General features: G+C 39.2%; 2 protein-coding genes across 3 annotated transcripts in view; both read left to right on the top strand.

The window, feature by feature from the left end:
- The window catches only part of macrod2 (mono-ADP ribosylhydrolase 2), a 414,494-nt gene that overhangs the window by 702 nt on the left and 389,933 nt on the right, over positions 1-23,859 (top strand). Inside the window, exons 2-3 of the mRNA XM_063492022.1 lie at positions 10,449-10,550; positions 12,356-12,469. Coding sequence (XP_063348092.1) covers positions 10,449-10,550; positions 12,356-12,469 — 216 coding nt within the window. The remainder of the gene's footprint in view (positions 1-10,448; positions 10,551-12,355; positions 12,470-23,859) is intronic.
- LOC134640370 (uncharacterized) lies at positions 15,164-22,603 on the top strand. 2 transcript variants are annotated; one of them, XR_010095464.1, is made up of 2 exons: positions 15,164-22,043; positions 22,362-22,603. XR_010095464.1 is itself a non-coding variant. In XM_063492114.1 (2 exons), the coding sequence occupies exon 2, from the start codon at positions 15,969-15,971 to the stop codon at positions 21,708-21,710; it is 5,742 nt and encodes a 1,913-aa protein (XP_063348184.1). In that variant the 5' UTR covers positions 15,164-15,420; positions 15,739-15,968; the 3' UTR covers positions 21,711-22,603. The 2 variants fall into 2 exon arrangements, 1 of the variants encoding a protein (XP_063348184.1); XM_063492114.1 differs by having other exon boundaries at positions 15,164-15,420; positions 15,739-22,603.

The following is a 23,859-nucleotide window of genomic DNA, read 5'->3' as shown; positions in this document are numbered from 1 at the left end:
TATTAAAGTCGACCACAGTTTGAAGCATACAACGATAGCAGGTTATTGTGAAACTTTTCTCTTTGACATACAGGACAGACCTGTTGTCTGACAAAGAGGCAGAGGCAGTAAGGGAGACTTCAGCACTTTGTGAAGTTTACTTGTGAGTTGTAGCTTTGTAACTCACAGCAGAGCTTTTTCGGGGTAAACTTCTTTCTTTTGGCTTAGCAGCTGTGGTTAGTGTGGCAGTCACTGGTTGCATTGCGTTTCTGCCACCTTAAAAACGAGCAAACACCAACTAGACTGCAGCCACAATTATGCATGTCGATTGCACATGTATTTTCCCTGCTATGACATGCTTATAGAGAGAAGCAGTGCTACATAATGTCACATTAGGGGCAAATTTTCTTGTCTGATCTAGCTCATTCAGTAAATGAAACCATGTTTTTTCTTTTTTGTTTTGCATTATATTGGTTGTCGGCTTTCAATTTGAATTATGCATTTGTTTTATGGTGCAGTTCAGTCTGTGTCTAATGGATGTTTCTATAAATGCTTCCAGTTTGAGCAGGAAGCACCACAGAATGAATATGAATGTAAGTACTATTGTTAATCTACGTCAAATCCTTTTAATAGCAGATCGTGGTAAGTCAAAACATGACAGAAAGAAAAACCTTTTAAACTTAAGGATATTAACATTCTTATTTCTTAAAATGCTCCTTGGCTTGGGCGAGTCTCTAGGCTTTGGGAAATCGCGCTATGTAATAACACCAAAGATGAAATAATTTCCCTCATTTTGACTCTTTTAGTTTCTCTGGAAAGATCAGCCTTATTTCTGAAGTGGTTGAAAAGCTGATTTGCCACATTTACCAGAATTCTGACTATAGTAAAACTAGGGAGATTTCTGAAAAAGAATGAACAACATATAGAAACATAACCGAGAAAATTCATGAATAAAAAGACAGCATATGCTGTTCAGGCTGCAGGTACTTGAATAATGCCAGTTTTTGTAGTTTTGCCTCTGTACGCCACGACACTGGAATTTAAATCAAACAGTCAATATGCATTTAAAATTCAGACATTCAACTTTAATTCAAGGGGCTTTGCATAAATTTTTTGCATTAACTATTGAGGAAATACTGTTTCCAATGCCTCAAAAGTAATTGGACAACTGGCTGACAAAATGTTTCATGGTTAGATGAGGTCAGTTTGCTCATTGTTCCAGATAAAAGATCTGGAGATTATTCCAAATCCTGAACTTGAATATGGTAACTTTTCACTGGAACTCTAAATGTGATGTCCAAAGTGATGTCAGCGGGAGTGAGGGAGGCCATCATTAGGCTGAAAACCCAAAAAATAAACCTATCAGAGAGACAGTAAAAACTTTTAGAGTGGCCAGATCAATCAAAAGAATGAAAACACTAGCTCAGCCAGCTCAGCCACACCAAAAAGTCTGAAAGACCACAGAAGACTAAGTAGATGAATTCTTCTCTTAGTTAAGAAAAACGCTTCACAGCATCTAGCAAAAACACTTTCAAGGAGGTTGGTGTATCATTACCACTGGTTTCACTCATGAAGGGTTTGGCAGCAAATATCTAAAAGAGCCTGCACAGCTCTGATTGATTGGAAGAGAAAAGTCTGGAGAATGAAAGGATCTGCTCCAAATGCATAACCCTAACCCTGATCCAAAGCATAAAACATTATCCATTGAACATAAACGAGGCAATGTTATGTCACAGGCATGTATGGTTGCCATTTCAACCATGGGCATAGTTTTGATGATGTGACGGCTGATAGAAAAAGAGGGATGAATTCTGAAGCGTAGTGGGCTATACTCTCCGCTTAGGTTCAGCTAAATGCCGCAGGGCTGATCGGACAGCACTTCAGTGTGCAAAATGAACCAAAGCATACTGAAAAAGCCATGGAAGAGCTTTTCAAGGCAAATATTCTACAACTGCCAAGCTAGTCACCTGGTCTCAACCCAGTAGAGCAAGCTTTTCAGTTAGTGAAGAGCAAGGAAGGAAACACAGTATCTAGTTATGGCCATTGTCTTGAAGTATTTAAACCAGTCCTTATATTTCAAATTATGTCAGTTTGTCCCATCAGTTTTGAACCTCTGAAAATGGGGCCATATGCATAAAAATGAAATATGTAAAAGGTTGATGCATTTTTTTTGTTAAACACCTTCAATAAAGCTGAAAGTTTTCAATCACACCTTTTAAAACCACTGGAGGCAAAATTAGAAAAATTGCCCAAAACTCATTGATCTAATTGTAATATATGTTATATGTGTGCAGCACTGGTGACTTGCCCTTTCAGCCAGGAGTTTAGAAAACTGTTTGGGCCCTTTGATTGATATGATACTATGTGAAATAATCTCATGACCTCTAACCCAATCTTTGGGATTCTGCAAAGGACAGCAACAAAGTGCTTCACTGTAGTCCAGAGAGCCTTACTGTGTTCAACTCTAGAACTGCCTTTTTATTCATCCATGTAGAATAATAGCTATTTTAGGAGTAACAGCAGTGGGCAAGAGGGAGAGAGAATACATCAGGGATACAACAGATATCCCCTATTGCTGCAAGGCCTTCAATGTAAGCCTGACCTCCTGTGATATTCTGTGTAACGATGATCCAAGGAAGCTTACATTTCTGACCAGAACATAGTCATCTCTTTTTCCCTGAATATGTAGGCTTTTATTTGTGCAACAGTCTCATAACCCATAGTGCCATTTAAAAAGAAACAATACAGTGTTGATATGACATGCATTTTATTTGATCTGTTACAGAGGTGATTTCAAAGTACACAGTGTAAACTAGGCTACTTATCTGGCAATGATTTCACAGTAGCACATAATTAGAATGATTTGCTTTTGCTTTTGCACAACAGCCCAATGCTGTCAACCAGTAGCAAGCAAAGGCTCTTTTGCAGTCAGAGCAGAAGCAGCAGAAGTTATTTGATATTAGACAATTATAATGTAGGTTGTTTTAAAAACAAACACATAAGCAAAACAAAGCACAAAGCACTGAGATTTCTTGTACATTGATTAGATAGCGCCTAGTATGAGTTTAAATGTAGTGAGATTTTAAGAAGTAAGTTCTTTGAAATAGTTTCTTGATAGACAAAGGGCAGGACATTGTAGATATAGTTAGTATTTATTGATGTCCATGGGTTCTGTATTTAACTCAGTGGCTGCAAAGGATTTTCATTCAGGTATTAAAAACAATCCTTCCTAAAAAAAATGATGTTAGTTGGTCCAATTAATTTTGAGTCTCTAAAAATGGGGGATTGTGTAAAAAAAATGCTGTATTTCCTAAAGAATTAGTGCAAAAAATTTTGTTAAACCCTTCATATTAAAGCTGAAATCTGAACTTTGATCACATTTTGCTTGCCTGATTTAAAACGTATACGTAATTTAATTTAAACTTTATAAATAACTGGAAAACTTCTGGTCTTATTAGAAGAGATGACTTCATCTCACTTTGGATGGGCAGAAATCTGTGCCATCAGAAACTGAATATGAATAAGTTAAATTTGAATTTGAATTGCTCAGATTGAATCTGAATTGTAACTTGAATAAATGCTTTTGAAAAATGAATTTGAATTAGTCTAATTTGAAATTGAATTTATGGTTTGAAAATGATCATCACTAAATTGAAATTGAATTTTATATTTTGAAAATGAATTGATTTGCTTTGAAACTGCATTTTATCCTTTAAAAATTCAGCTCTCGAATAATTTCAGTTTCACTTCTCACCATTCAGTTTCAGTTCTACAATTCAATTTCAGTTCCAAAATTCAGTTTTTTGGAACTTACATCCGGTTTCCGGTTCAAGCGCAGATTAATAGAACTACGTTTTACTAGCGGACCGAAAGTGTTACTGACGGGATTCTACAGCATCTTGAGCTGAATTAAGACTTCAGAAGTCATTTGTCATGTCGAATGACCAGCGGATAAACTCTCAGGTTGGTAATAAATGTATTACATGTATAAGAACAAGCGTCATGTTAACAAATGATAGCCGTAAGGTAACTTTTATGCTTATTGTAGCTGTCAGCTAAAAACGCTAATTTTAGCGTAGTTTGCCCTGAATTCAGCTTTGACAAACAAATATGATCGACTGTTTCTAGTAGAATTCCAAAGTTGTCATCTTGTACCCTCTCAGAGCCCTGTATGCTTGCAGAGACCCCTACAGTAGGGAAACATGCAAAACGGTGTCCAAACCTTTGTATTTTAGCTTTATTTATATCTTACACAGCATCTCAACTCTTTAGCTGACTTAATAACTTTAGCTAAAGTGAATAGTTAGTCTAATTCATTAGTACAGCATTACTGGATCACATGTTTAAAGTGATATAATATGATATACAACTATCACTGAAACAGCAAACTTTGTAAATAAACAAACAACACTTCTCATTCTCTAAACGTTTGGGCACAGCTGTAGATTACGCTATCAGTGCTTGTTCACACTTGACAATAATTACATTTCTAAATTCTCTTTGTGCATTTACAGTAGGGCTGCCACGATTAGTCGACTAGTCACGATTACGTCGACTATCAAAATCGTCGACGAATAATTTAATAGTCGACGCGTCGTTTGAAGCTTTGTAAGATTCCAAAAGACGGAGTAGTAGGATTTAAGAGTGTAATAACGGACTTAAACAGAAGATGGCAGCACTGCATGTACAAGGATGCCAGCTGCCGTTAAACCCCGAAGAAGAAGAAGCTGTGTCCCAGAATTCATAGCGCGGCCCAGTTTAGTTTCCAACAAAGGCGGCAGCTAGTTAGTTTTCATATTTCTCTTATTATTCTTTCTGGGTCACAAAATAAACGTTTAACATATTTTCAGGCGAGAATGTAACTGTGTAAACCTCAAATATCTGCTCAGTTTATCAAGACACCACATATTTTCAAAAGCGCTCCGACATTTTCGGAGACATCTGTTACCCAGTAGAACGATAGCTAGACGGGGTTTAACGCTCACTTGAGCCAGTCAGAACACCGGATTCCGGGCAAACCATTTTCAAACCCACCGCCGTCTTTCGCTACTCAGGTTAAACATGATATATAAGTCACTTAGATAATTTAAAAATGTTATTGTTTGGCTTTTTTTCAGTATTTTGTTTGTTCCTGAGTAAATCTTTGGCTGAGATTAAAGTTATAGTTTTTACACAGCTGAATAAACGTCAAGCAGACAACTGATTGTTAGAAGTGTGAGATGCTCGAGAATATACTCCGGTGTCCTGTTATATTTTATAATAATAATAATAATAATGGATTGCATTTTATATAGCGCTTTTCGGGACCCCTCAAAGCGCTTTACAATACCACTATTCATTCACTCTCACATTCATACACTTTTAGATAGCAATGAGCAGACGGCTGAGTTTATTAAGCTTCACTGAAACAATCTGCAAATTTCAGTAAAATGTAATAAACTATCATCTTGTCTTTATTTTTAGTTAGCACATACCTTAAACACTTAAAGCTGTAAGCTAATGATCGTTATATAAGAGCAGATGCGTGCTGGTGCAATAAGCTGTACGTTTTACGTCCAATGGATGCATGATCTGATTAGTCGACTAATCGCAAAAATAATCGGTGACTAGTCGACTATCAAAATAATCGTTTGTGGCAGCCCTAATTTACAGGTAAACAATATCTAATATTTTATCTAAATGACTGCTTTGTCTTTGAAAAGGTGAAGAGCCTGAGGCCGGTGACAGTCCTGTTCTACTCTAAGTACATCCTTACGGTGGCTCACAGGACAAGGCCACATTCCTGTCCTGCCAGAAGAGAAGAGAAACTTCAGAGTCTTCATGCAGTTCAACCACACCTGTCATATTCCATATGAAAGGGGCCTCAAACTCCAGTCCTCAAGGGCCGGTGTCATGCAACTTTTCCATGCCCTCGAGGACTGGAGTTTGAGACCCCTGCCGTATGGTGTTCATGCTGTTTTCTACCCCACAGTTACAGCATGTCTGACTGCCTGTTCAGCATATGCAAAAATATATGATGAGTTTAAGCATGTGATGACTAAGGCCTTCCATTGTGGTGTTTGTCATCACGTCACAGACATCTGGATGATCATTTGGAATAAACAAAAAACTAAAAACTTGTTACTTCATCTTTTATCTTTATTATTATTATTGTTCTTATTTTACATTTTTCATTGTTAGGCATTAGGTTTATTTGTAGTAGTCCTTTCCAACTTCTTTCCCTCTTCCATGTTACTGTGTCAGCTTGTCAGTATCTATTTGGGGTTGGGAGTGGAACAGAAAGTAAGAAAATCCAAAGTGCCATTAAAACCAGGAGAGGTTCTTATATTTCAGAAGAAGGGATTAATTCAAAAGAAATGACCTCAATGCCATATTTTATTTAGGAACCCTAGAGAGCACTTTGCAAAATAACACATTCTTATAATTTCACCCTCAGATGAGCCAAGCTACGACTGTCAGGGAAGGTGATGTAGATGCAGATTAAGTTAATGTCTCTTGTCTAGATGAAGGCACAAGAGGAATCAATGGCAAGGTGTAGAGATTCAGTATCTTCAGTCTTCAGTGGACACTCCATTTCTGGCACAAAAACACCTGTAAAAGATGGTCGATTTAGGAGGTGACCCGACAACTTCAGCCTGTCAAACATAGCAATGGAGCAGTATGTTTTAAAAAAAAAAAAATCTAATTAAGCATGCACTCAGTGCCCTAAGAATTATTATGGTAGTTAAACACAGTGATAGTTGTATATCATATTATATCACTTCAAACAGAGGTGATCCAGTAATGCTGCACTAATAAATTAGACTAACTAGTCACTTTAGCTAAAGTTATTAAGTTAGCTAAAGAGTTGAGATGCTGTGTAAGACATAAATAAAGCTAAAATACAAAGGTTTGGACACAGTTTTGCATGTTTTCCTACTGTAGGGGTCTCTGCAAGCATACAGGGCTCTGAGAGGGTACAAGATGACAACTTTGGAATTCTACTAGAAACAGTCGATCATATTTGTTTGTCAAAGCTGAATTCAGGGCAAACTACGCTAAAATTAGCGTTTTATAGCTAACAGCTACGATAAGCATAAAAGTTACCTTACGGCTATCATTTGTTAACATGACACTTGTTCTTATACATGTAATACATTTATTACCAACCTGAGAGTTTATCCGCTGGTCATTCGACATGACAAATGACTTCTGAAGTCTTAATTCAGCTCAAGATGCTGTAGAATCCCGTCAGTAACACTTTCGGTCCGCTAGTAAAACGTAGTTCTATTAATCTGCGCTTGACCCGGAACCCGGATGTAAGTTCCAAAAAACTGAATTTTGGAACTGAAATTGAATTGTAGAACCGAAACTGAATGGTGAGAAGTGAAACTGAAATTATCCGAGAGCTGAACTTTTAAAGGATAAAATGCAGTTTCAAAGCAAATCAATTCATTTTCAAAATATAAAATTCAATTTCAATTTAGTGATGATCATTTTCAAACCATACATTCAATTTCAAATTAGACTAATTCAAATTCATTTTTCAAAAGCATTTATTCAAGTTACAATTCAGATTCAATCTGAGCAATTCAAATTCAAATTTAACTTATTTATATTCAGTTTCTGATGGCACAGATTTCTGCCCATACAGGTCTCAATTCTAGAAATCTAAATTGTATAAATTTCCTGTGAGACCAACAAAAAACAAACCAAAAATCAGCAAAAATAATGTAAATATAAAAATTCACAAAGAAGTCATTAATATAACTCTCTCGACCACATGAAGGAGTAAATTAATTAAATGTAGACTGGAGGAACGTTGTTTCGTTTCACTGTGTACTAACTGTATATGGTTGAAGTGACAATAAAACCAACTTGACTTGACCCTTAAGTCATACTAACTGACAGAGGCACAGGCTGAGGAGGAGGAGCAATCTTTCACGCTAGCTTAGTTTAATCAAGCAGCCATTAACTGTTTTCCTTTTTGTTTCTTGCTCGTTTTCAGAGTTTCTATTGATTTCATTAATGCGTTTTCTTTATGAAGAAAATGATAACCATTACAGGAAAAAAATATTCCGAGTTGACCCACAGAGCTATCATGAAGAAAAGCAATTTTAATAAATGCTGATATATATTTAGGCTCTTTCTCTCATATCGATCTTTAAAGTTTAACTTCATGTGTTTACTAGCTCCAAACCATCAACAGTCTTGCAGGAATAGAGTCGATTAGACTCAGTTCCTACAAGACTATTGATGGGTCTAATGTACCCCATTCCAACAACACTGTTCAAAGAAGTTTTACCATTATTTTATTTAATACGATCAGTTTATCTTTATTAACAGGCTACATATCACAGGCTTTTAAGGTGGTTGTAATTAAACCACATGAGTTATTACTTGGCTCAGGCAGGATTTATACCTTTCATTTTATTTTGAAAAATTCTTGAATGAGTAGTTGTAAAACAGGTTGGTGATCCCCTGCAGAGGAATGGTTTGTTTGAACTTGCAGCCACTGTTGGTATTAAAGAAAATGAGTTGCAGTTGTTTGAGTTGTATCTATCTGACAGATTCCATATTGTTTATGTAAATCATTTTGCTATGTAGATGATCTCCAGCTTTATTTATCAATATAGCCACATGAGATTTATTACTATGAGACTGATCTGTTGTACTTGATTATTATCAGGTCACTCTAAAAACACTCTGAAAAGTTGCTCCAGAACACTGCATTACACTGTAAAAAAAAATCCTAATATAAAAGTATTTTACTGTGCATTTTACAGTTTTGTTCTGTTCTTCTAGAATATCATTAAATTTACATAAATAGACTGTGATTTCACATTTCAAATGTAAATTAACGTAAAATCACTGTAATGTAATAAAACATAATTTTCTTGTTTTTTAAATGTATTTGTCTGTACATATGCATATTTAGATTGTTAAAATACATTCACAAATGTATCATGACTTCACAAATATTTGTCCGTTATTTGAAAGATTGAACTGTTAAATTCAAATGTAATGCTATGGAAAAATATATAAAATGATTCCTAGAAACTTTTTTTACATCAAATAATTATTATTATTATTGCTGTTTAGGGCGATCGTGGCTCAAGAGTTGGCAGTTTGCCTTGTAATCCGAAGGTTGCCGGTTCGAGCCCCGGCTCGGACACTCTCGGTCGTTGTGTCCTTGGTCAAGACACTTCACCTACCGCCTACTGGTGATGGCCAGAGGGGCCGATGGTGCGATATGGCAGCCTCGCCTCTGTCAGTCTGTCCCAGGGCATGCAATCCATTATTATTTAAACCAACTGTTAACTGTATATTTCTGTACATTTAAGTATTATCATTCATATTGCCACATTCATTGACCTTGTTTATAGGTAATTTCATTGTTTAATCACATTAAAATGTTCCTAATTTAATGTTTAAAAGCACTTGAAAAAGGCAAAATCCCATGTAAAATTAGGGCAACAAACTGTATTGTCATTACTGAAAATAACCGTATTTTCATGAGAAAGTTATTTTCTGTTATTTTCTGGTATTATTTTGGTGCCCCAGCTGCCGGAATATTACTGTTTTTTTAAGATGTTTTTTCTAACAGTGTAGAGTACTAACAGGGGCGATAAAGAGACACCATATTTCTCCCTCTTGCACTGAGCATTTTTTCTTTTTTTAGTTCCTTTCACTTTCACTTTCTTTTCTCCTTGTACTCCTCCCCTCACCCCTAATGGGTCACAGCAGAAGGCTGTCCCTCTTTGAGCCTGCTTCTGCCAGAGGTTTCTTCCTTACCACTATCACTATGAAGTGCTTGCTCACAGAGGACTGTCTGATTTTTGGGGTTTTCTCCAGAAGACCATCGGGTTCTGGGGCAATATATTAAGTTCAGTTCAATTGAAAGTTCACTGTGGTTGAGTACAGAGGCAAAATTACAAAAATTGTTTAACTTTTCAAATATTTATATACCTTGACTGTATTTTCAATGACCTGTAAGTCATATAGTTTGTGCAGAGAAAAAGCAACACAGAGCTTTGAAGAGGGAGGACTAAAAGCTTGGACTCATGCACGAAGCCTGCACTAAAATAATGCTTATCTGACAGGCGTGTGGTGTCCACAACTGCCAGTTTAAAGCGATAAGCGATGGCTAAACACCCTCCATCACAATGCTACTGATGAAGGGTCTGTCTCATGACAGGTCCCACTAACTTGTGGAGGAGAAGTTCCACATTCGCATCAAGGCCTGAAACTATTACTGATATGGGTGGGGGCCTTCAGTAAAGCAAGAGCACTTATCTATGACTTTGGTTAAGAGAAGAAAAAAAACCTATATTAAGTTAAAGTGAAGGAAGGATGTTTGTGATTTTTAACATAAATCAATATTGCACCTATTTGTGCAAGGACTACATTTTTGGACTGTTTTTATCAGTTATTTTTTTTAGTAAAACTGTTTTTATTTTCTCTCACATGTATGCAACTTGTCTTCACAGAGAGACTGCTCCATCTAAGTTTGGATGACAGGCGCAAGGAGTATCGTCGTCAAGATTTCATTTCTCTGGACAAGATACTAACCTGGAGAGAGAAAAACAGATGTAAGTGAGGGAGTGTGCCATTTGGGATGCTGAAGTGTTTGTAAGTGTGTGGTCGTACACATTGTGGTAATTTTTACAGGTCAATCAGAAACCAGGAGTGCTGTTTGTCAGAAAAGCTTGGTCAGCACAAGTACAATTAATTTAAGCTAAAAATTTAAGCTGAACAGCTGTATTTTCATAATTTCACTTATCTAAAATATATGTATTATCTATCTTTTTTATTTGTTGACCATTTCAAAACCTAAATGAGAAACTGGTGTTGGATTATATAGCTGTAACAAAATTAACCCTGAAAATGGCTGTGCTACATGAACATTAATCAATTGAAAGAGACATTTGTAAACAACAGTATGTTACTTAGTCTTGTATCTCAAACTGTGGACTACTGCTCTTCATTGATAGCTGAAACTTTGGTGCTCTGTCACTTGCTGAACAGAGCAGAGGCAGAAAGACAACGTTGTGCAAGAACTTGTGGCAAAATAGTGATGTCACAGACCCCTTTCCTTTAAAAAATTATTGCTAAAAGGGTGTGAATGGTTTCTTAATCTGGCCAAAAAGGTAAAGTGAAGTGGTGGGGTTACTGCTGTGAGTAAGAATGATGCCAAAATGGAAATGCATTGTAGCACACCTTTATTGCTTCCATAGCAATTGAGAGAGTAAGGATCAGCCAGCGACTGCTAATCAAATGCAATTTAGTGGGTGATCATCACATGTTTAGCCAGCTCTATAAAAACAGAAGTTTTGGCTTAATTCCCTGTTCTTAGCTGACAGAAGTGGCAACCGGTGTGGTCTTCTGCTGCTGCTTAAAAATTTAAAGTGTTGTGTTGTCAAAGATACTCTTCTGCATACCTTAATTACTACAATTGGTCATTTAAGTTGCTGTTACCTTCTGGACTCATTTTCTCTTTTCCTGACAGTTCTTTGTAAGATTCTGTTCAGAGTCTTTCCCATCCTGATGCTCAGTTTTAACTTTAGCAGGTTGTCTCAACCATCTCTACATGCAGAATCTTATCTAGTTTCTGAGTGGCTAATTAGATAGTTACATTAACAAACAGTTAAACAGGTATACCTAAAAAATTGTCCAGTGAAGTATATTTTCCCATATTCAGTTACTTGGACAGGAATTGTATTGATTTAAAGTTGGAATTAGTGTATTTAATTAACATTACAATTCACAAAGCATATCAAAATATGATGTAAAATAGAGATGCAAGTGAAAGATTATGAGAAATAATTTTTTAATTGTGAAACAGCGTGATGGATTACCCTGTAATAGTGTCAGAAATAATAAGCAGAACTCATTTAGATTCAGAAAGCTGGATTATATTTTCTTAATGTACGAAGCTACCTTTAAATGGCACATTTAAAAAAATAAGCCATTTGTTATGTAAAAAAATGTCATTTTAAAGTTGAAGATAAGAGTTAATGGAAGGCTTAATATGTTAATATTATAAATCGACCTGTCATTCAGTATGTGACTGTGTATGCTGTATGTGAAGCAAGAAGCAAAACTCATTGCTAATAAAAACCAACACAGGCTTTTAAATTGATTATAACAAAAAAATCTGCATCAAGGAAAGCTGTTGATTTTTATTATTAATAGACACTGTGAAATGGTTATAAGTAACTCGTCTTGCTTGTCCACTGTACTTAACTGGTTCACAACAAAAATCAATACTACACACTGCATCACACAAGTATTTTTAGACAGCTTCTACAAATAGAATAAAAATGTGAGTATTGATGTATAGGACACTGGAATCATTGACAAAGTGATCCTTACAGTCTTTGTTTTCTTATTTCAGGTGATGACCAAGAAGATGGGAAGGAGGTGACGGGCGGAGGAGGTCTGAGTGATAAAGTATCTCTTTACAAAGGAGATATTACCGTCTTGGAAGTGGATGCCATAGTCAATGCTGGTAGGCACTCTGTTCTCTGACCTTTTAGAACAGGTGGATGGTGTTTGATGCTTGAAGGCTGTTAAGTTGTCCTTGGCTGCCCTCTGCTGTTAAGACTTGGGAAATACTGGTTGTTTTGGCATTACACAGTGGTCAGCATGACTGAGACAAATGTTAAAGTATACATCTGCTCTTGCTGATCTGACTGTCCAAAAGTTAAAATACAGTGCTGTTTAGACTATAATTGCAGCTCATGGCCTTTCTCGTGAACGTGACAGACAAGGGTTCACGACCAGCTGCTTTTGGTGAGGTTTATCTGGTTTGTCAGTGATGCGACATAGATCTGTCAGTGATTATTCAGTGCTGCTGTTGGGGGAAACAACATAAACATCTTTCATAGTGAGTGAAAAAACAGGATGAAGAAAGGTTAGCAGAAGTGTTTTTTTTTCATTATTGCATCGCTGTTATATAATATTCTGCATTCTGTTCACAACCTACACACGGAGTTATAAGTGTGGAAGAATTGCTTTACCTGTTGCTACAGCTGATCCCGAGGACAATTTTTCAGCTTAAAGTTGTGGTACCTCCATAACTGTGCAGGAGCAGAATACATAGTATATATTGGATTTCTGTTGTTTCACAACTTTTCTTTTCTCACAAAGTGTTTGTAAATACGTTCATATTCTCATTAGAGTCTACTAGGCAGTGTTCACCTTGTGTGAAATTAGTGCCCTATAATTTATGCAAGATTAATAGATGTGAAAAACAGACTGCTCCATCGGATGAGGCTAATGAACTTAATGTATTATGTAAAAAGCCATGCTGATGAGGTTGGCATGGCGTCAGCATTATGTAAAAAGAGTACAACTGACATGAACCTTAATCTCATGGCTGTTGTGTCTGTTCATCAGCATGTTGACCTACAATGTATCACATGCATTATTATAGAGGTCAAATAGATTCTCACGCTAGTTTTATTGTTGCATGTTATTTACTTTGGTGTTGTGACAGAATCAACTAATTTTGATACAATATATGAAAAAATATTGATATTCAACACTATGTTTGATACTATGGTGAGGAAAATGGCCACAACATTGAGCTGTGTTAAAAGATTGTTACTTTGAACTTTTACTAAAAGATAAAAACAATGATTATTCTTTTACATTAATGAAAGCTTATTGAGGTACTTATCTGTACAACTAGTATCTCTGTTCAGTATACATACTTTGATACAGATAATCAATTATTGCACTCAAAAATGATCCTTGCCCTCATGAACATGACACAATAACGTTGCATAAAATGCAGCCAAAATATTTAAAAATAATGGTGCGTTTGTTTAAATAATTAATCATTAAGGAAAATGTGCCTACTATAAAGTGAATGTATGTTTCATTTGAACAGATGCCACTAAATTTAACATGTAAAGCAAAAAAACATGTAAATTTGACATGTAATCAAATGATTTAAAATCTGAATTTTGGGCATACATATTTTTTTGAGTATAATGCTATAAACATACTTTATATCACATACTCCTATGAAAGTCAGGAAACTTCTCTTTGCAATTTTTCATAATTTTACTGTTTAAAATTGTTACATGTAAGTCTGTGCCCTCAAAATGAAGTATTTAGGTTATGGATAAAATGAGCAGTGCTTTGTGGCTGGATACTTAGGGCACACGAGAAGAGAAAATAAGGTTCAGGATGCAACGTTGCAGGTTTTTGTTTTACACTGTTTAATGCTATTGCAGCAGAGGAAGGTTGTTTACTTCATCAGCTAATGCAGCCAGACATCCAGGCTGTGATTGAGCAACATGCTGGCTAGGAGGCAATTGATTCTGGTTAGCAGGCTGTCAGAGGGCTCGAAAGGTCAAATGAATTGCTGAAGCCTTTTATAATTTTTAGGTCTCAGCATTTGGCCCTCTGTACCTCTATTCATACTGTCAAGCCACTCGTCTTTGTACAGGTGGTAGCACTGATAAGAACACAGTGATGGACTTTACTGTCCAGTTTTGTTTACAGTCGGGGGCAGCTTTGCACAGTAGTTTGTTATGAATGGGAATTTTAATGTGAATGGAAAGTTCCAGTCCCAGTGTTTTTGTCACTGGTAACAAAACATTTTACAGGATGACATTGTGCTATACAAATATTGCTGGCAAACGATTTAGTTGAATAGGCTGCACATGCTCTTGGTCCTGTGGATCTTGCCCAAATTTTTTGTGACTAACACAGTTCTGAGCAGGCATTGTGGATGTTGAGCAACATGCACTGATAAGATCTTTTGGATAGCTTGTTCAACTTCTTGCCTTTCATCTATTCAATGGTTCCAATCTCTGGCCTGCAGTACTTCCATTTTCTCATGCTGTTTTTCACTTAGGCTTGGCACCAGCAGACTGCTGTGTGTGAATTGTGGGAGTTTTTGAAAGTATTACTCACAAGCTTAATAAACAGTCCGAATGACTTTTTCTCACCACGGTCCAAAGTGATTTACAAATTGAGATATTACGAGTGCAAATTGTAGGTATATGTGGAGGTTGGTGTGAAGGAATACATCTTTGTGACCCCATATTTATTTAGGCTACTAATTATGCCCTTTGGTCCATTTATTTGGCAGTTTAATATCCTGTTGTGCAGGGCTGTGATGTGATATGGAAGACACAGCTTGTTCTGTCCCAAGTAAAAGATTAAAAATGATTCATAATAATTTAGTGATAAAAATGTCATATTTCATCTGTGGTAATTTATGTTAAAAAAGAGAGTCATTTAGTTAAAAAATATTTTCTATACAGTCAGCATTAGTTTTTCTGTATCTTATTTTGAAGGAGTAGTCTGTGTTCGCAATGCATTGTGGGAAGCGGAAGCTGCATTCAGTTGGGAAAAAGCATTGTACAGAAAGCCTGCCTATCCGTGTTTAAACTTCATCTCCTGTGCCCTGAATCTTTATATACACCATCGAAAGCAATGGCTGTAAGTTTATTACATGTTCTGGTTTGTTTATATGTTTATAACAGCTGATTTAGAGATCGTTTTTGGTGAATGTGTTTGTACCAGGAATTAGCCTTATCCCAGAAGCGGATTTTGCTTAGAGCATGGTCTATTAACATAGCAATGATGCTAGCGACCTAATTTGCATATCAGAGGATTGCTAAAACTACTGTTTGTCATTGCTTAGCAGCTAAGACTAACTTTGATACATGTTTTCTATCACTAGATATTTCTTTTTGTGCATTTATTTCACATGTCAAAGAGCTAAATGATATTTTATTTTCTGGTTTATTTTTTTAGTTTCACTCAGCACTTTCATCGAGCTATTCAAGCCACAATTGTAAAAGATTGTAAGCTGTCGAGAAGACCGTAATAAAGGAGCAAGACGCTCAGTTTCCTGGCTCATGAAAATTGAGTTTGGCTTGCTGTTGACCTGCGTTAACATACACAGTGTATCCAACACGTAGCGATAACAGTACAGTGAAAAGCCAAGTCAGCAGTTGGTGGAAGATAAAGTTTTTGCCACAGCGATGGATGCCCACGGGGAGAAGGCAGAAGAAATGGCTAACTCAGGAGACAAAGCATCATCAGAGGCTAGCTCCCGATCCAAACACTCTGGCTCCAAGCGCTCATCTTCCAAGTTGTCCTCAAGGTCCAGTGTATTGGAAGCAGCCATCTTTGCAAGAGCTTCTGCTGAAGCTACAAACGCCAAAGCCTTGTACAGTAGGAGACAATTGGAAATTAAAAAGCAGCAAGCAAATCTGGAAATGGATTTACAGATGTTAGAGTTAGAGAAAAAAGCTGCAGCCGCTACTGCGAAAGCAGAGGTTCTAGAAGCTGCCGCAGCTGTTGAACAAGAGCAAGGAGAAAGTTTAAAAAGTTCAGTCCCACCACAAGTTACCAGACAGAGAACTATGGAGTACGTGCAACATCAAAGCCAGCTAAAGTCACATCCGGCTGAAGAAGCAACACCTCAAGTCGAACTGACAGCAAAGGCACCATCATTCACTCCTAGGAAACCAACCTCCTCTCCATCTGTACTCTCAAAAATGTACATAGAGGAGGAAACTTTTGGCCCACCAAGAGAGTATGTCGAGCCGAACAGTCACCATGCTCCTCACAATAGTGATGCACCTATGGCCGACTTTGCTAGGTTCCTTGCACGCAGAGAGTTAATCACAACAGGGCTCTTTAAGTTTGATGACACCCCTGAAAATTTTAGAGCATGGCAGTCTTCATTCTTAAATGCAACTGGAGGCATTGATCTTACATACAGCCAGCAGTTAGATCTCCTAGTCAAGTGGCTCGGTAAAGAGTCCTCAGAGCATGTTAAAAGAATCCGGGCTGTTTATACCAGTAACCCCAAAGCTGCCTTCCAGTTGTCATGGGATAGGCTGGAGGAGTGTTATGCTACACCTGAAGTAGTAGAGAATGCCCTGTTTAAAAAACTGGACAGTTTTCCTCGCCTTACAAACAGAGACAATGTTAAACTTAGGGAACTGGGAGATTTGCTCCTAGAGCTGCAGGTTGCTAAAGACGAAGCCTACCTCCCAGGCCTCGCTTACCTTGACACACCACGTGGGGTTAAGCCCATAGTGGAGAAGCTGCCTCCAAGCTTACAAGATAAATGGCTCCACACTGGTTCAAAATACAAACAAAAATATAATGTGACGTTCCCTCCATTCTCATACTTTGTAAAGTTTGTCCAGGAGGAGGCAAAAGCGAGAAACGATCCAAGTTTTGCGTCATGCAGCAGTCAACCCCTCAACAAAGGTGAGAGACCACCATTCAAACAAACTAGCTACAAATCACCTCTAACTGTAAACAGAACAGAGGTTGATACAAGTGCTTCTGCTAGTATCAGAGAGGATGATCTAACACGTTATTGTCCAGTCCACAAGAAAACGCATCCTCTAGCCAAATGTAGAGCTTTCCGGATCAAACCACTACAAGAAAGACGAAACATACTCAAAGAACACAAACGATGTTTTCGCTGTTGTTCTCCCATGCACACAATAAAGGTCTGCGACCTGAAGGTCAAGTGTGAGGAGTGCCAAAGTGAAAAACATTGCTCTGCCATGCACCCTGACACGGGTCAAAAACCCCAGCCAGAAAATGCACCTGAACCAGAGCCTCAGCCTCAAGACAACACTCTACCCAAGGTAACGTCACGATGCACTGAGATCTGTGGTGAAGGCTGTCCTCCGCGTTCTTGCTCCAAGGTATGTCTAGTTCGAGTTTTCCCTAAAGGTCAACCAGAACGGTCAGTTAAGATGTACGCCATTCTTGATGATCAGAGCAATTGCTCGCTGGCACGTCCTGAATTCTTTGAGCTATTTGGAATCAAGGGTAGCCCTCTGACATACCATATGAGAACGTGTGCTGGTTTAACTCAAATGCTCGGCAGGAAAGCAGTGGGGTTCCAAATTGAGCCTGTAGGTGAAGGCCTACGTCTAGACCTTCCTCCTCTCATTGAATGTGATGAGATAGTATTTAACAGAGACGAAATACCTACACCTGAAGTCGCTCTTGCCCATGCCCACTTGAAACATCTGGCTCCTCTGATACCTAAGCACGACCCAGCTGCCCAGATTGCAGTTTTACTGGGCAGAGACATCATACAAGTCCACAAGGCACGACAACAAGTCAATGGACCCCACAACGCTCCCTTTGCTCAGCGCCTAGACCTAGGCTGGGTAATCGTGGGGGAAGTATGCCTCAATGCTCACAGGGCAACGGTCAATGCCTATAAAACTCACGTGCTCTCCAACGGACGTCCATCTCTCCTCACTCCTTGTCCTAACAGCATGAAGATCAAAGAAAAACCATGCTATGGCGGGGAGCACAAGAGTAGCTTCTTAAAACGCAGTTCAAAACCCAATGCAGCAGAAGAAAAGCTTGGAGAGAAAGTTTTTGAGCGCACAGAATATGACAACCAGCATGCCCTGTCCTTTGAGGATGAGACCTTCCTTAAGATAATGGAAAAGGAAGTCCACCAGGATGGAAACAATAACTGGATTGCTCCTTTACCATTCAAGTCCCCTCGCTTGCCACTTCCAAATAACAGAGACCAAGCGCTGTCTAGACTTAACTCACTGAGACGCAACTTAACCAAAAACCCTCAAATGAAAGAGCAGTTCTCAGAATTTATGGACAAACTGTTTAAAAACAACCATGCAGAGATTGCTCCACCCATTGATGATAACACTGAGTGCTGGTACCTGCCTATTTTCGGCGTATATCATCCCCAGAAGCCCGGTCAGATACGGGTGGTCTTTGACTCCAGTGCCGAGCAGTCTGGCGTGTCACTCAATTCAGTGTTATTAACGGGCCCTGATCTCAATAACACCCTCCTTGGTGTCCTGATTCGGTTTAGGAAAGAACTCATTGCAACCACTGCTGACATCCAGCAGATGTTTTATGGGTTCCTGGTTAGACCAGACCACAGAGATTATTTGAGGTTTCTGTGGCACAAGGACAATGACTTGTCAAAAGAGGTGCAGGAGTACCGCATGCGGGTACATGTTTTTGGTAATAGCCCGTCACCAGCGGTAGCCATCTATTGCCTTCGAAGAGCCATCCAGGAAGGTAAGGCAAAGTTTGGAGCAGACACAAGTCACTTCGTCGAGAGACACTTCTACGTCGATGACGGGCTGATTTCAGTTCCCACAGAGTCTGCAGCCATCGATCTGCTCAAGCGCACATGTGCATCCTTAGCTGAGTCTAACCTCAAGCTCCACAAAATCGCCTCAAATAGTGTCTCAGTCATGCAAGCATTCAAGCCAGAGGATTTGGCCTCCGGCATCAAAGACTTGAGTCTCGGTGACGATACTTTACCGGCCCAGAGAAGTCTAGGAATGTGCTGGGACATTAATACTGACTCATTTACCTTCAAGGTAGCTGTCAATGACAAACCCTATACCCGCCGTGGGGTTCTCTCAGTGATTAATAGCATCTTCGACCCCTTGGGACTAGCATCGCCAGTGACAATCAAAGGCAGACTCTTGTTACGCAAAATGTCAAATGGAGTCCAAGATTGGGATGCTTCTCTCCCCCAAGAGGAGATGGACGCATGGGAAACGTGGAAAATGTCCCTCCAAGATCTGAGCAGCCTTAGAGTGCCGCGCTGCTATGTACCAGCCTCCCTTTCCAAGTCCACTTACACTGAACTGTGTGTCTTTAGTGATGCCTCAAGCTGGGCTATTGCAGCAGTTGCATATTTGAAAACAGTCAATGCAGAGGGAAAATGTGAAGTCGGATTTGTGCTTGGGAAAGCAAAACTTTCACCCCAACCAGAACCCACAATACCTCGTCTTGAGCTTTGTGGAGCAGTTCTAGCGGTGGAGATGGCGGAGCTCATTCTGGATGAACTTGATCATAAACCGAACACTGTCAAATTCTACTGTGACAGCAGGGTGGTTCTTGGGTACATTTGCAACGATTCAAAGCGCTTTTATGTCTACGTACATAATCGAGTTCATCGTATACGCCAGTCCACATCCCCTGAACAGTGGCATTATGTTACATCAGAGCAAAACCCAGCTGATCTAGCAACCAGGTCGGTACCTGCATCGCAGCTCATGGACACTATGTGGTTTAAGGGACCAGACTTCCTTTACAAACTACATGAACCAGAGACACATGAATCGTTTGAGCTGGTTGAACCTGAAGTGGATGCTGAAATCCGACAAGTTGGTACTTTCGTTACTCAGATTCAGAAGAGCGGACTCACACCAGAACGCTTCCAACGCTTTTCAAGCTGGACGTCACTGGTACGTGCCATTGCCTTCTTAGTTCACCAAGCTCGTTCTCACTCATCAAGCAACTCGTCAAATCATTCATGTAGGGGCTGGCATAGATGCAGAGAACCACGCACTCCAGAGGAGATGGATGCTGCCAGTAACCTCATTCTCCAGTCTGTTCAAAAGGACGCCTTTCCTGATGAGTATGCTGCTCTCCAAAACAGTCAAACCATCCACAGCTCTAGCCCCATTGTGGCCCTTGACCCCTTCTTGGATGAAGGCCTCATCAAAGTTGGAGGTCGCCTCAAACATGCTTCATTGGACCCAACGTTAAAGAATCCAAAAATTCTGCCAAGCAAGCATCATGTGTCAAAGTTGCTTGTCCTGCACTATCATGCTAAGGTTGTGCATCAAGGAAGGCAGTTCACAGAGAGTGCAGTTAGGCAAGCTGGACTGTGGATTGTAGGCTGCAAAAGACTGGTCTCATCCATCATCCACCGCTGCGTAACATGCAAGAAACTCAGGGGGAAACTACAGACTCAAAAAATGGCAGATCTCCCGCCTGAAAGACTTGAAACATGCCCTCCATTTTCATACGTCGGGTTGGATGTGTTTGGCCCATGGTCAGTGGTCACTCGACGCACACGAGGTGGCGCAGCACAAAGTAAGAGGTGGGCAATACTTTTTACATGTATGACTACAAGAGGTGTACATATCGAAGTCATTGAATCTATGGACACTTGCAGCTGCATAAATGCAATACGCAGATTCTTTGCAATAAGAGGCCCAGCCAAACAAATGCGGTCAGACAGGGGCACCAACTTCATCGCAGCAAGCGTGGAGCTTGGCATGGCACAACCAAACAAGAACCCTCCCAACATTGTCAACCATCTTCACGCCAACGGTTGCACATGGGAGTTCAACCCCCCACATGCTTCCCACATGGGGGGCGTCTGGGAAAGGATGATTGGGGTAACTCGCCGAATATTGGATTCTATGCTCTTGCAGAACAAACACACCCGTCTGACACATGAGGTGCTTTGTACCCTAATGGCTGAGGTATCGTCTATAATCAATGCAAGGCCCTTGGTCCCTATTTCAACTGACCCTTCCTCACCATTCATACTCTGTCCTGCAATGATACTGACCCAAAAGCAGGGCATTCCTTCTCCACCAGGAGACTTTTGTGGAAAAGACTTGCTCAAGAACCAATGGAAACAAGTGCAAGCACTCGCCAATGGTTTCTGGAGTCGCTGGAGAAACGAATATCTCAACACCCTCCAGTCAAGGCGCAAGTGGCATGGAACACACCGCAACCTTCAGTCAGGCGACATTGTGTTGTTGAAACACAATCAAGCACCCAGAAACGAATGGACAATGGCTATCATCACGGCGACCTTTCCAAGCAGTGATGGGAAGGTCAGAAAGGTCGAAGTGAGGACATCTTCCCAGGGAGTCTCAAAGACTTACCTGCGTCCCATTTCAGATGTTGTTGTGCTCTTAGAAAAGGAAATGACTGATAAAAAGTAGTAGTGGCATCAGTAATGCCAGGCGGGGAGTGTTCTGTCCCAAGTAAAAGATTAAAAATGATTCATAATAATTTAGTGATAAAAATGTCATATTTCATCTGTGGTAATTTATGTTAAAAAAGAGAGTCATTTAGTTAAAAAATATTTTCTATACAGTCAGCATTAGTTTTTCTGTATCTTATTTTGAAGGAGTAGTCTGTGTTCGCAATGCATTGTGGGAAGCGGAAGCTGCATTCAGTTGGGAAAAAGCATTGTACAGAAAGCCTGCCTATCCGTGTTTAAACTTCATCTCCTGTGCCCTGAATCTTTATATACACCATCGAAAGCAATGGCTGTAAGTTTATTACATGTTCTGGTTTGTTTATATGTTTATAACAGCTGATTTAGAGATCGTTTTTGGTGAATGTGTTTGTACCAGGAATTAGCCTTATCCCAGAAGCGGATTTTGCTTAGAGCATGGTCTATTAACATAGCAATGATGCTAGCGACCTAATTTGCATATCAGAGGATTGCTAAAACTACTGTTTGTCATTGCTTAGCAGCTAAGACTAACTTTGATACATGTTTTCTATCACTAGATATTTCTTTTTGTGCATTTATTTCACATGTCAAAGAGCTAAATGATATTTTATTTTCTGGTTTATTTTTTTAGTTTCACTCAGCACTTTCATCGAGCTATTCAAGCCACAATTGTAAAAGATTGTAAGCTGTCGAGAAGACCGTAATAAAGGAGCAAGACGCTCAGTTTCCTGGCTCATGAAAATTGAGTTTGGCTTGCTGTTGACCTGCGTTAACATACACAGTGTATCCAACACGTAGCGATAACAGTACACAGCTCATTATTTATTATGGCATACCTTAACTATTACTTTAAAACTGCATTAGCATTGTGTTCTCCAGGTTTGGCTCACTGGAATCACCAGTGGCAAAATTCTTGCGGTTCATTGCAGTGATCAGCTTGTTAAAGCTGACACATTTATTTTAATTATGTTCCATTTTCATCCATTTCTTAGGGAAAAGACTTTACAACAAGATTTTGTCTCTACAGCAGCAGTATGTGGCTTATAAAATGAGAAATGTCCAGCTTGCCGTTACCTGTTATGGCTTCTGCCTATAGCTTTAAGAGGGTGTCAAGTTGCTTTATGTGCTCCATTAAAATTTAATTATTGGGCTCATTGAGTTTTTAATTCTTCCCTAATTCTGTTTAGCTGGAGGTTGCACAGGAGGCGCTTAAACTGTCACCCGTGTGCGAACCTGTGGGAGGTGGTGTTAGTTAAGTGCAGGGTTAGAGGGCAGAGCGGCTATAGCATGACACGGTGAGTCAGGCTGCAGCATCTTGTCCCAGCAGATGTTCAGACTTAGCCCAGAGTATAGAATGACCCTGCTGTAAAAGTGATGTCAGACCACACTCATGCTTCTTGCAGTCCTCTCAGAAAATGTAATGAAAATGATAGGAATGGGTACAGATGCAGACATACCAGTTAAAAATAAAAATCACACAGTTTTCTAAAATAAAGTGAAACGGATGAAAGTGTTTAGGGTCAGGCATCCTCTGTTTAACTGAGGAAGACCTTTGCTCTGTTTCTCCCTACATATTGAAATGATCACAAGTATCAAATGTTTTGATATAATTTGATCGTTCCCATAGATCTCAATCAAGGCTGAAGGTTTAGTCACTGTTCCTAATGAGCCATTTAGGCAGTCTCTGTGACGGGAAGCACCTTGTGCTTTGGAACATTGGTTGTTTTTTATTGCCTTTTAAATAAAAATTTAGATCAATTGGGCATGCTCAGTAGTGCCACAAAGCATGATTGGATACAATTACATCACTGTACCATGCAGTCCTCCTGTCTGGATCATATCCATCTGTGTTGCTTCACTTTCTGTTAGAGTTTTTCATGTTCTTATCCCAGGATGGTTTGTTAGTCCTCTAGTTTTATGCTGCCCTGATTCAAAGCACTTTGTGCCTGCCTCTGGAAACAAACCGCATCACATAACTGGGCCTCCTCCGTGTATTTCATTGGGATTTTTTTGTTCATAATGTTTCTCTTTCTTCTTGTGTGAACATTTCTTTCATCTGCCCACAGCTGTCCAAAGAACATATTTCCTCAGAAGTGTTGTGGCTTGACAACATGCATTTTAGCAAACCC

Source organism: Pelmatolapia mariae, linkage group LG13 (assembly GCF_036321145.2).
Source record: "Pelmatolapia mariae isolate MD_Pm_ZW linkage group LG13, Pm_UMD_F_2, whole genome shotgun sequence".
Classification (NCBI taxonomy): domain Eukaryota; kingdom Metazoa; phylum Chordata; class Actinopteri; order Cichliformes; family Cichlidae; genus Pelmatolapia; species Pelmatolapia mariae.
Note: the sequence above shows the minus strand (reverse complement) of the source record. Positions and strands in the feature narration are given on the sequence as shown.

Excerpts from the sequence above, each read along its gene's own strand:
- LOC134640370 (XM_063492114.1), top strand. The coding sequence starts at position 15,969 with ATGGATGCCCACGGGGAGAAGGCAGAAGAAATGGCTAACTCAGGAGAC.